At 39.2% G+C, this 13,922-nt stretch overlaps 1 protein-coding gene across 2 annotated transcripts in view; it reads right to left on the reverse strand.

Moving 5' to 3' along the window:
• The window catches only part of LOC131676908 (calexcitin-1-like), a 139,752-nt gene that overhangs the window by 23,370 nt on the left and 102,460 nt on the right, over nucleotides 1-13,922 (reverse strand). For both annotated transcript variants that reach the window (XR_009303257.1, XM_058956305.1), the window contains exon 5: nucleotides 1,183-1,259. Coding sequence is in view for 1 of the 2 variants with exons in the window: in XM_058956305.1 (XP_058812288.1) it covers nucleotides 1,183-1,259 (77 nt within the window). In the remaining variant the exon portion in view is untranslated. The remainder of the gene's footprint in view (nucleotides 1-1,182; nucleotides 1,260-13,922) is intronic.

Here is a 13,922-nt window from a genome sequence, read left to right on the forward strand (position 1 = left end):
TCGTTTGTGAGAGTTGCAACACTAGATCACGTAATCTTGTTGCGCGACGCATGGAAGCAACGTATGATGCAGTCGCGCATCAGTAGAGCTTTGACCGAGTTTCATTGGAGTTGCGTGACCGGGATCATCTTTTAACTCAGAAGCACAAACCATTTGTTGGAAAAGATCAAGGTTAATTCTTATTGATGTGTCTATTCATACTAAATATTGCTGATCTTGCTCTATTCAGAAGCTAAAAATCGTTCCGCTTCTGTACTACCCATGATCGCATATTTGTCGTATTTTCTGTGGGATTTCCGTGCATCGCTTTGTCTACTTGGTAACGAAACCAAAATATCGGGGTGCTGCTGCTTATGGTGTAATACCTGAACAACAATGAGTGCCAATTCTAAAATCAACAAAATTCTGAGGGCAAAACCCTCAAACGGCTGCTACGGAAATTCCATCAATTACTATCCGGTCCGGCACACAGTAATCTTATGCCACACCACTAATGGTTGGTCAACCAATGACAGTATCATACACCAAATAGACAACGATCGAACCCGCAGGACTACCCTTCCAATGATCATTCTCAGGGATGGACCGTTTACAACATTAAATTAGGCATATTTAGGAATAAACTCGCTGAAAACGTCGCTAAAATTTGAAAAATGTATATCAATAATTTGGCCAGGATCTCAAATGTTCACCTAAACCCTCATCAAAGTAACGCAACCATCCTTCTGCTACCCTACTCGGCTGAAAACACGATGTCAGACTTAGGTAAAATCAATTTATATTCATGAGTGTTAATAACCATTCGCGGAAGCACGTGAGGATAATGTGGGACGAAAATTGGGGTTAAAATCGCACCACATTCACACGCACTCGTGTGTTTGTGTGCGTATGTACGCGGAACAAACTCAGCAAACATTCCACTGGTAGACTTGTTGATATACCGCCACAGCCAACTGGGGTTCTAATAATAGTCCTAGCTATCGGCCGGGTACAGGAGGAGTACGGAAAGTACGATACTCGCGTCGATGCTTCCTGATGATCCCCAAATGAGCGATGAGCAACGTTATCAATCAACACTTATTAAAAATTTAGAAGCCTCCCATTTCCCCATTCCATCTCTCGCCGTCGTTCGCTGATGATCAGAATCAGAGGTCGAATGTTTACAAACTTTTCCGAACTTACCTCAGCTGCCAGTCGAGCACCGAGTCAGGATCCCGTGCATACTCGTCCCACATTTTGCACCACTCCTCGACGGAGACCTAGGAATAAAGAGAAGGGGGCGAGAAAGAAAGAAAAAAACGGAAGCTACTATTAATTCTGGGTGGGAAAAGTTTGGTCGGTTCAGCTACACGGTGCACGGTAGGTACGAGCACAGGTTAGAGGCGTTGGATTCTGTCGAACCGTGTCGAACCAGTGAGTGCCGTGGGAGGTGGGGCAAAACGGAATAACCGTAAAAGTTGAAAACAATATTCCGAACTGCATTGTTCATGAATGTTTTGCTTGTTGCCAGCCGGTGGAAAACTCGTTACTCGCTTCGAAAAGATAAACTACAGAACCGGATGGAAACCATTATTATGTGTTGCAATTAGCATATTTTATTAGTGCTGAAGTATGAATGTTTTGACTGCACATTAGTGGTAAAGATTTTAAAATTTAATTGTCGGCTGGCATATTTATCAGGATTGAAATGGTAAGCAGTTTGAACTTACAGTTGTTTTGCTTTAGAAGTTTTACCTGTCATAAAAATTTTGAATATCGCCAATAAAAGCATTAGCTTTTGTTTCAGTACTAATAAAAGCATTAAAGCTTTATAACTCTCTTTTTTCTTCTTCAGGCACACGGAAAAATAAAACAACCCACAGAATTAGTTCTTTTAACTTAAAGTTAAGGAAGTTTTGAGTTTTGCGTCGCTTTCGCACTTTTGAGTGTTGTCAAAAACAAAGAGAGAGCTTCGACTCAGTCCGGTTGGAATAAGGTACTTTTGAGTTGTTTGAAGTATACTCAAAATTAGGTAGATTCAACTTAAATTTAAGTATATTTAACTCAAGGTTGAGTATAAAAAACCTCTCAATGAGTTGTGATTTTGGCCGTGGTTAAAGGAAAACTACCTTCAACACGGTTTACCTAATTTTACCTTATTCCACGATACTCCGATATTGAATCAAAAGAGCTCAACTTTTGGTAGTTTTTCGTATCCGTGTAGCAAACCGGAGTAAAAAGGTGTAAGTTTTTCTGCTTCTGTGCAACTAGGAACAAGAAGCGTGTACTGGAACAAACCTATTAGTTACTCTACAGTCGACTGGTTTGATTTTATAATGTTGTGCTCGAGGTACACGCTCTTAAAAACTACTCAAAATTTGAGTTCAGAGCACTCAATTTCAAAAATAGAGGCAATGTGTCAAAAAATGAGTCTTAATTTGAGTAGAATTAACTCAATTGGTGAGTAGCCATTAAATTTTTAAAGTTTTGGGTGAAAAAATAGTTTTTTCTCAAGTAAAAGAGCGTGGAGTTTAACACCGATTAAAACCATTTTAAAAGATCATGCCTCAGAACTAGTAGCTGTAGAGTCGACGCGGAACATTCAGAAAACTAAAAGGTAGGTTTCTCTGAGTTTTGTTTCTATTCAAATCTAAATTTCTTTCTTGTTTTTATAGTTTCAACCATTACTACAAAGTGCCGATTGGCATGAAAGAGATGTCCAAAACGTCATCGGATTATATTTCCGGACATCGCTAGCGCTTGGAGGTACAGGTAAATGATAATTGAAGTATCGATGACATTCTTTATAATAATAATAAAAATACTAAATGCATCCCAAACTCAAAACTGAGTAAATGATACAAACTCATTTTTTGACTACGCGCACTTTTTATGAAATAGAGTGGCCAGCCACTCAAATTTGAGTTGCTATGAATGAGCGTGTAAAACTTTGGTTAGATTCTAACCCCTACTGCTGTCAAAATGTATGAACTAACAGCGATCAGCTCTAGGATCAAGCAAAAACTAACGATGTTGAATCCCTCTGTACAAAGACTCGCCTTCTCTATCGTTTGTTTACCTGTCAATGTCATTCCCATCGAGCGCGACACCGGTCAATGGCCCTCGTTCGAGAAGGATTCGAAGCAATTTTCTTCGGATTTAGTGCTTTTGACAGGTCAGGTGCTCGATTGGAATGACGCTGGCAGATAACAAACGATAGAGATGGCGAGATTTTATCCAGAGGGATTCAGCGGCTCCAGCAAAAACGACATAAAGAACTGTCAGTGTCATCTAAAGCGCGAACTGGTAACGAATGGATAAGTTAAACAGCAAACAAAGATTGCTGATAAACAGAGAGAATAGTGTGAAACCAAAAATACCTTATTCAGCTTTTTACGTGCCATAATACCGGTCTAAATTGTTCAGTTCGTCACACGTTTAATGGCCCTTTTTTGACAATAATCGTTTACGCCAGCTTGACAGCAACACCCAGTGGAAGATGTCGGGCGTTCATTGAATAAACATCCAACGCATTGGACTAACGTAGAATGACTTAATCTCACTGGGCAGTTGACGTAAACGATTATTGTCAAAAAAAAGGGGCCATTAAACGTATTACGAACTGAACAATTTAGACCGCCATTATGGCACGTAAAAAGCTGGATTGAGCAAACCAATCGTGCAAAGTAAACAAACATTACTCATGCCTCCGTTGGATTATCTCCTCCATTGTACATTCAAAAAAGAAGCTTAAATTTTCGTGAGAATTTAATCAAATCATGATTGTAAGGTATATATGTATTAGTAACAACAAGATTTAGAATTATTTCATCTTTTTGAACCGAAATGCACTTCATTTGCAAAACAAATCCAACGATCGCCATACAGTTTGTTTTCAAAATACAATTGACTAATCCATGAGCAGTTGAGTTAGTGCGAGATTGAGATTAAATCGGGTGGGATTTTTGCCAAATGAGGTTAAATCAGATGGCGAATTGTAAACATCGTGTTATAAGTATGTTGTCTATACACATGGCAACTGTGTTGGTGTCTTAGACGTCAAACAAGTCAATAGGAGCGATTTAAAGTTATGCCCGTGGAAGCGGTTGTCAAAATGCTAGTGTTAAAATCATAATAAAGGGAGTGCTGCCATTTTGATTGACGTTCACAATTCGTCTCTCTGCTGATAAACACTTCATACTAGGGTGGGTGCTCCTATAGTTGAGGTGTACCATTAGTTGCAGTAATGGGTTATACGCCTAACTAAGGTACCAACCATCAACAAATATTTTTTGATCGAATCATCGCATTGAAATTATGCGACAATAAAAATGTTATCCTTGAAATATGCTCAAATAACTATAAAAAAAAAATGATTTTCTTTGAATTTTGAGCTCCCTTGCACCTATAGTTGATATATTGTACCTATAGTTGCAGGTCCCATAAGATTAATTGGTTATTAAACCATATTTATATTTTTCCTATGAAGTAGGGATTGAAACCTTTGGTTTAATGTATTAACATTGCCCATAGGTCTATTCATCGATTTTTTAGCAAAAGTTTTCCTTAAGTATGCGACTATTGGTACATCCACCCTACTAAGTATTGACTAGAAAAACTCAGACCAAGAGAACAGCGGAGAGAAATTGTATGGTTACACTTTCAGTTAAGGACGCTGAATCTCTGGTATCAAACTGGCAATATCAATCGTTTGTTTACTATTTATCTGTTAGTGTCATTCCAATCGAGTACGAGATCTGTCAATGGACCCCATTCGAGATGGATTTAAAGAGATTTTCCTCGAATTGTATGCTTTCGTCAGGTCTTGCGCTGGATTGGAATGACACTGACAGATAAATGGTAAACAAACGATTGAGATTCAGCGACGCACAGAGAAGTAACTGTCCTACGCCGCTCTGCGCAAGAATGTGAGAAAGGACCCAGAGCTGAAGGAGCTGGGAGAGAAAGTTGTTAAAACGAGGCGCACTCAGTAAGGCGAGATGATCTCCGAGCTGAAGAAGGATCCTTCCGCCAAGAGCTCTATCTACCGCGAGCTCGTTGCTAAATCCTTGGACAGCAAAGCGAACGTGAGAGCTCTGTCGCAGGAAGCCGTAGTCGAGTGCAAGGGTCTAGACCAGATAATGGCCGTAGAAGTACTGAAGGGTGCACTGATCGAGCAGTGCAAACTAGATATACCGGCGACTATTCGGATTTGGCACTCAAACGACGGCGATTCGACTACCGGTGGGTGATCGTTGCCAACAAGCTGGCGGAGACCGATAAAAGATAAAAGTCGAATGGTCGGTGTGCTCGTTGCGAGTCGCTCCGCGAGTTACCAAGCAGTTGGAACGATGCTTCAGGTGCTTGGACCTCGGACATCAGGCGAAGGACCGCAAGGGCACGGACGGCATACTGGTGAAACGAAAGCCGCCTTCCTAAAAGCCAGAAGATGCTCTCAGACAGAGAGCAAGATCTGAAGCAGTCAGAGAAGAGTGTAAGGTAACATTCCTGGCGGCCAGAGCAGCTTTTAAACGTCGAGATAGTGCTAAGCAAGTCCATCTGCTACAAGGAGCTATGCAGAGAAGTAGACGCTAACCCCTGGGGCAATGCTTACGGTGTCGTTATGGCCAGGATCAATGACGCCAGTCGAAATGTGACAAACTGAAAATTATCTTTGTGAATGTTTACGGTTTTCTCAGTCAATGTAGCTTGAGCAAACGAAGTGTTTTTAAAACTGCCCGACGTTTCGACCGTGTTTGGCGGCCTTTTTCAAGGGAAATTTAATCATGTCGTTTTTGTCGTAGTCGCTGATTGCCAACGGTGGGAGGTCGTGAAGCTAAGAAATTCATACATCCAGATACAACGAGAGCCAAAAGACTAACGAATCTAAATCTAAAAGATCACATATAATCACAGGTTTATTTACGGGACATGGTCCTGCTAAGTATAATCTGAAAAAAAAAATTGGCAAAAGTCAAGATGACAATTGTCGATTCTGTAACTACGAGCTCGAGAGCTCGGAGCATATTCTCTGCCATTGTGCAGTAATATTTCTTCGAAGGGAGCGATGCTTCGAAAGGCATTTTATGACGCCTCACGAGGTATGGCATACATGTCCCAAACGAACCCTTAGCTACATTAATAATGTACTACCCGGTTGGGACGACACATGTGGACAAACAAACAACTCGCTTCCAACTACATTGGATTCCGGTAATTTGTAACATGTAGAGTAAACAGGGGCAGCCAGAAAAGATAACTTGAAAAGTTTCCCCTAACAAAAAAAAATCGTGGAGTGTCTTTTCCCGAAGCACGACCCAACCGAATGGCCGCCTACACCGTACGTTGATGCAGACATAAACGACGACCGCTTCCTCAGGAAGTGTGAATTTTGCAGCAGATCGTACCATGCTGCCTGTGTAGGTGTGCAGCGTAATCAGGAAAATTTTATCCGGGCATTTATGGTGCCTGTGTGTGCGGACTGCCAGCACATTATTAGGACAGAGGTCGACACACGCAAAATGATCTATCTACAAGATCAGCTGCTAAAAATGATGAAGTCGCATACGGACACACAACATCGAACCACAGCTGAGCTAAAGAGCCACAGTCTTGAATTGTTCGGTAGCATCGAACAATTACTTAACGACGTAAAGCAGTCAATGCAAGTCGTCCATAAAAAGAACGAAAACATATGCAGTAAACTAGGTCAGCATTTTCATTCTTGTGACAATTTGTTGCAAAATTCGATCGACACCATCAGCAAATCGCCCAAAACAATATCGGACAATATGAATCATAAAATTGACGAACGGCTATCACACCTCGAGAACGAACTGATTTCCACTAAATGTTCTGAGCCGTACCCTCTCGTCAATTCCGACCTATTGGAGGAACTGAAGGAAGAAGTGAAAGCTATTTCCATTGCAATCTCCAACATGACAATACCAGAATATGGCATGAATCAATCAAAATCCCTGGCTGAAGAATTAGCGGAAAAATCACACGCTACAGTAATCCAACAGAAAATAGATCATACGTCTCCAGGCTGGCGATTTTTGGGCGATAAATGGCAATGGAAGCAGGATTGGACAAAATACGACGCCAAACAACGCATTCGACGACTTCAGGAGAAAGCTACTGATAAGGCAAGGCGCAACCGAAAACGTCGTAAGCAGTCAAGTCAACGTGACAACGATCGCGCTAACAATCATCATCATAACGACAGTGGTAAGACGTCAGACAAATTATTACTTGCCACGGCGATAAAACAATTTTCCGTTCCTCCCACAACCACCGAACATCCGATTGCAGGTCTTGCAATACCAGCAGTAAAAACAAATTTCATAAACTTTAAAAAAGGTGACACCATCAACCCGTACCGTTCAGCTAACGAAAACATTCAACCCAAACAAATGAAAGTGACACCTACCAGCGGCGAAAATAGTTTAAACACATTGGCAACCACATCTCAACATTCGAACACAGACAGCCAATTTGAACTGGACCCCTTGCATCCTCCAATCGTACGCCTCACGTCACAATCAACGAATGGCGACGGTCGCTTTTTAAAGGCCAGACTTCGCGAACCAAAAATAATGAACATTGTACGCCTATACCTGGCATATATGAAGGACCAACACCCATCTATTTGCGTGGAAGGAATGACGACGACCAGCATCAAAATGACGCTCGCATCCGAAGGACTACCGACCACTCCTGACCATCTCCTGCGCATTTTCATCGAAGTCTATCAGGAATATGGGCTAAACCCAGACGAAGCAGCAGCAGACCTCGACTCTTATGGAAAATTTTTATCAAGCGAAAGAACCAGGCGCCTCCAACAACTCCGCGAAGCTACGCATAAATTTGGAACGTCGAATGTTCGGAAGTAACGACGCCCTCTATAGAGGAAGAAAATATAACTGTAAGTAATTTAAATATTCCAAAAACTTCTTCGCATCCACAACAGAATTCGACTGAAATTTTGGTCTATTGCCAAAATTTTAATCGAATGAAAAGCCCAGCCAAAATGAAAGAAATCCAACAAAAACTAATTTCATCTTCTTTCAATATAATTCTTGGAACAGAAAGTAGCTGGGATGAAAGCGTAAGAAGCGAGGAAATTTTTGGAAATCAATTTAATGTATTTCGGCATGACCGTAATTTGTCTCTTTGTAATAAAAAGTCTGGAGGAAGAGTCATTATAGCCATAAACGCAGACTTTCCTTCAGAAGAAATAGAAACCATTAAACATATAGAATTTGAACATATATGGGCAAAAGCAGTAATATCAGGAGAAGTGCACATATTCTCCTCTGTGTACTTTCCACCTGAAAATGCTCACAAAAAATCATTTGAACTATTTTTTCAAACTGTAGAATGTATCATGTCAAACATGGAACCTGAAGTAAAACTGCATATTTATGGCGACTTTAATCAACGTAACAACAACTTCATCGTAGACATTGAAAACGAATCTATCTTACTCCCTGTCGTAGGCGAAAATGAAACACTTCAATACTTCTTTGACAAAATATCTGAATTTGGCCTGCACCAAATCAACCATGTAAAAAATAAACAAAATTCATATTTAGACCTCTTATTCACGAACTGCACTGAAGACTTCTGTGTTAATGCATCTTTAACTCCATTATGGAAAAATGAAGTATTTCACACAGCAATCGAATATTCAATTTTTATTCATCAAAACTCTTCCCCGAACAACTTGGAGTATGAGGAAGTGCCGGAATACCATAAAACTGACTTCGAAGAAGTCAAACGTAGACTAAGTAGAATAAATTGGCAAACTGTATTGAGTATAGAAGGAAATGTCAACGAAGCAGTGACTAAATTCTATTTAATTGTAACTAATTTAATCTCTGGAACAGTACCAGTAAAAAGAAGAAGAAGAACTCATGGCGGCCAGCAGCCTGTATGGTTCAACCAACATCTGAAAAATTTAAAAAATAGAAAGCAAAAGGCACATAAAATTTACAAGAAAGAACATAGCATTACAAATCGGCAAAACTATCTGGATATTTGCTCCCAACTCGACATAGCCATTAACACTGCACATGAAGAATATAATCGTAAAATCGAGACTGAAATCAAGACCTATCCCAAGAATTTCTTCAATTACGTGAAAACGAAATTGAAAAGTAGCAACTTTCCATCCCAAATGCATTTTGACAGACATGTAGGAAATAACAATACTGAAATTTGCAATTCATTTGGAAAATTCTTTCAAGAAGTCTATACTTCATATTCCGAAATAGACCGCGACCGCGACTACTTTTCATTTATACCTGAATTTTCAAATGACATTGCCGTCCACGAACTATCTGAACACGAAATTACCACTGCACTAAAAAACTTGGACGCATCAAAAGGACCTGGACCGGACGGAATAGCACCAATATTTTTAAAAAATTTAGCAGAAGAATTCACTCTACCACTACTACATATTTTCAACATGTCACTGAAAAATGGAACATTCCCAGAAATATGGAAATCATCCTTTTTAGTGCCAATATTTAAATCAGGCGCTAAATCGGACATCCGAAACCATCGTGGGATTGCCATTATATCATGCATTCCAAAATTATTCGAAAAACTAGTAAATGACAAAATATTTCAGCAAATCAAAAATCAAATAACAAGCAAGCAGCATGGCTTTTATAAAGGCCGCTCAACAACATCAAACCTTTTAGAATTTGTAACATTTACTGTACATGCAATGGACAATGGCAACCATGTGGAAACACTCTACACAGACTTTAGTAAAGCATTCGACCGTATTGACATACCTTTATTACTCTTCAAACTGCAAAAATATGGCATAGAAAATAAACTATTGAAATGGCTCGAATCATATTTAACGAAACGTCAACAAACAGTTCGCTTTCAGAATATACTCTCGGAACCAATTTCTGTCACCTCTGGCGTACCCCAGGGTTCCCACTTAGGCCCTCTTCTTTTTATTTTGTACGTTAATGACATTACCTTAATACTCAAACATCTTAAAGTGCTTATATATGCAGATGACATGAAACTTTTCATGGAAATAAGAAATGTCAAAGACACTGAAATATTCCAAAACGAAATAAATATATTCCACACGTGGTGTAGCAAAAGTCTACTCCAACTTAATGTAAAGAAATGCAACTCAATAACCTTCAGCAGAAAAATTTCAAATGTTCCCATAGACATACACTTAGGCAACCAACTTGTAGAAAAATGCAAAATTGTACGAGATTTAGGCGTAATCTTAGACTCCAAGCTCACATTTGTTGAACATTGTAATACAATAATAAATAAAGCAAATAGTATGCTGGGCTTTATTAAACGTTTCACCTACAATTTTGAAGACCCTTACACAATAAAATCATTATACAATACATATGTCAGGCCAATTTTGGAATATTGCAGCATAGTATGGAACCCATACACTGTCCTGTACGAAGAACGCATCGAATCAGTCCAAAAACAATTTATTTTGTACGCGCTTCGTAAACTAAACTGGACGACATTTCCTCTTCCATCGTATAAAGCTCGTTGCATGCTCATTAATATACAAACACTCAAAGAACGCCGCGAATTTACCATGCTTTACTTTATCAACGACATTATTTCTCAACGTGTACAATCCGCATCATTACTTTCGCAAATAAAATTTTATGTACCTAGCCGACAACTAAGAACTCGTAATTTATTCCAAGAACAATCTTTTAGGACAAACTATGCTAAAAATAGCCCCATCAATAGAATGATGCGTCATTATAATGAAAATTGTGTAATAATTGACCTTCCCATGTCTAGAAAACAAATCAAATCTGAACTAAACCGTAGAAATAATGTATAGTATATAAGTAAATATTGTAAAACCATTCTATGTAGTCTACATATGCTTGACGAAAAATAAATAAATAAATAAATTGTATATGCATACTGGATACTCTTGGTAAACTCCTAGAAAGGATCATCCTCCACAAGTTAACGACCTACGCTGAAAGTGAGAACGGCCCATCGCAGAGATATCGAAGGTCATTTGCACAGTCATCGCGAGTGCGGAGAAAGCATCGAAGCAAAAGAGAAGGGGTGATCGCTACTGCGCCGTGGTGACGATCGACGTGAAGAACTCGTTCAACAGTGCCAGCTGTGGTGATCGCCGTAGCGCTGCATAGAATGCGGGTTCCGGACAATCTGTACAAGGTTCTGAAAAGTTACTTTCAGAACCGAGTACTGGTCTACGAAACGAAAAAAGGGCAGATTAATATTTGGAACACCCTAATAATAAAAGCCACCCCAATACCATCTACATCAGAAGATGACCTATTCGATAATGATTGTTTGTCCTGAAGACATCGTAACTCTAATATATAAGGTTTAGCTACAAACATTTTTGTCTTCCTAAGTTGTGAATTCGGCCGGCTGTGCAATGTTATCAGAACTACTTAATGCCAAAATTTAACAGTTTACTCTAGTCCACCCAATTACAACCGAATCTGGATAATTGTGCTGATTCAACGAAAGTATGATTTTCTTACCGTGGATATCTAATAATTAATTATTTGATGGTTACAGTCTGTTGCGAGATGGTGGCGGGTAATAAAGGTGAAAATGGTGGTAGCAGTGATAAAAACTCGCCACCTGCAACACACCGAGTGACTACAAATTGCAAATCGATTCATCCTTTATCGGTTCAAACATACCGAGCGACTCTTGAAAAGCGAAAATCTTGGCAGCGTTGTTTTTCCCGCCTTTTTAGCCATTTTCCTCACGTACGGATGTACCTACGATGCCGTCAACATGGGGAACGTTTCATTATCCCATCATTGGAAGAAGGGCACATTAAAGCCAAATTGCCACTTTCATCTTACATTTGCCGTTCGATAAGCGATGCAAAAATCTGACGTGTAAGCTATTCGACGAAAGTGGTGCTAAAAGAAATGACATTCAAACGGGATATTTTGCCGGGAAGCAAATTTTAGAGGAAATGTAAAAGAAAACATCTAGCTTGTCGAGATTGAACGAACCGGGAAGCAGAACCGTGCTGGGATGGGATAATCTAATTTTACTCTTTATACGGAGAGGTAATTGAATTAGCCTTTGAAACGGAGATGATGATACGTTTCAAAGAAAGAAAAAAAAACACGTGGTCGAGTGTGTCGATACCGTAACCCCTAACTATGATTGAAATGGTGATGGGGTTCTTTTTCTTCAAAACTAGAAATATGATGACATGAAACGATCGTTAACGATGCCTCATAGGAATTTGTCATTTATCGGCATGAACGTGCATACCAGATACCAAGAGAGTGTCACATGCTCAGCCTGATTGGGACAGGATCTACAGGTCAATCGTAAAAAAAATGCAATCGGTTCGTTAAGCTACATCTAATATCCATCCAATCACACGTTTCCAGATTTATATGTTCATTCTATTTTTGCCTATCTCAATAGAATTTTTGAAAATAATTAAGTTTGCAAACATGGCCAGCAAAAGCAAAATTTGTCTATTCCTTAAGTTTGTTTGCGCCAATGCCTGTTGAAATAAACCCGAAATATAGATAAAAATTATTTACCTATAAAAACAAACTGTTTTAAATCCGCATAAACTTTTATGGAGGAGAAGAGTCTGGCTAAAGTTTATGCTCGAAGCATACGAAGGGAAGGGCAGCATCTGCAATATCTGAAAAAAAAATTCTAAATGACTAATGGACAGCCCCCAGGTTGAAACGAATGTTGCACCCAGCTTGTAAGTAAATCAAAGATTTCTAAATCACACTTTCTGTGACTAGATGTAGATGTTCGGTGAACTACCGTGCGTCCTCATCGTTTCCATGCACGTGTAATTCACATATTGCGGTGTGAAGATTCTTTATTTTGAAAAACTTGTGTCTCCGAAACATCCGAGCGGGTTAGCATATCATTTCAATATGTTGTGTAGAGTTACAGGATCTTTCAACTATAAATATTAATGTTTGGAGTCATCAAACCCCCTCGCAGTAAGTGTCTAGAAAAACCAAATAATGCGTAATTTTTTCATATAAAATCAATTCTATTTTAAAGTTTCCCATATTTTCTGAAAGACTACATTTAAAAACCCTAATTTAAGCTATTAACGATGAAAATTGGCTTAGCAGTTCAGAAGAAATTTGAAATTTTATTGAGCGCGATAACGTGTTAGTACTGACTTTGAATCAGGTCAAGGAAGTTATGATTTCAATTTTTGAAAGATGTTCAGGTTTTGAAAAATCACTGCTTTGAACCAGCCTAACGTGGAAAGCGACATCGTAATTACGAAATAAAAAAATACGTGTCTAATTTTTTTTTCGTTGAAGAGCGATTCTGCCAGTTATTGAGGAATACTGAGAGATCGTACAACTTTTTTCATGGAATTGCTGATAAATATCTACGGTTCTACACAAATTTCCAGGAATAATTTTTGGCGTCCTGACTGGCTTTCACTGCTGATGAACACTTCACCGGCTTTGATTTGGATTACTTTGATTTGTGTTTCGGATGTTCCTCTAGGAAGTAATTTGGGCCCACCCTTATTCACGCTCTATATCAATGATACATTTTACGCTCTTTATCATAACATTACAAGTGTATTATCACCGGGGTGTCTATACTCTACGCTGATGACGTTAAATTGTACATGATCGCAAGCGCGTCAGGGGTTGCTTAGATTTACAACAGCTCTTGGACTACACACGCTTGAAACGAGAAGAGAGTAGCCCAAGTAGAAGATTTAGATACGTCTGAATTATTGGGTTATCTCCACATCCGATTCGTTTCATGTCTGCCACATTCAACGTAGTGTTTGCGAATTTAGATTTCAACGTGTCATCCACACTACCTTCAAAAACCGGCTATTAAGTAGTCTCGTACTTTACTGACAACATTTTTTTTTTAATCTGTATTTTTATTTGCAG

The sequence above is a fragment of the Topomyia yanbarensis genome, chromosome 1 (assembly GCF_030247195.1).
Source record: "Topomyia yanbarensis strain Yona2022 chromosome 1, ASM3024719v1, whole genome shotgun sequence".
Lineage (NCBI taxonomy): Eukaryota > Metazoa > Arthropoda > Insecta > Diptera > Culicidae > Topomyia > Topomyia yanbarensis.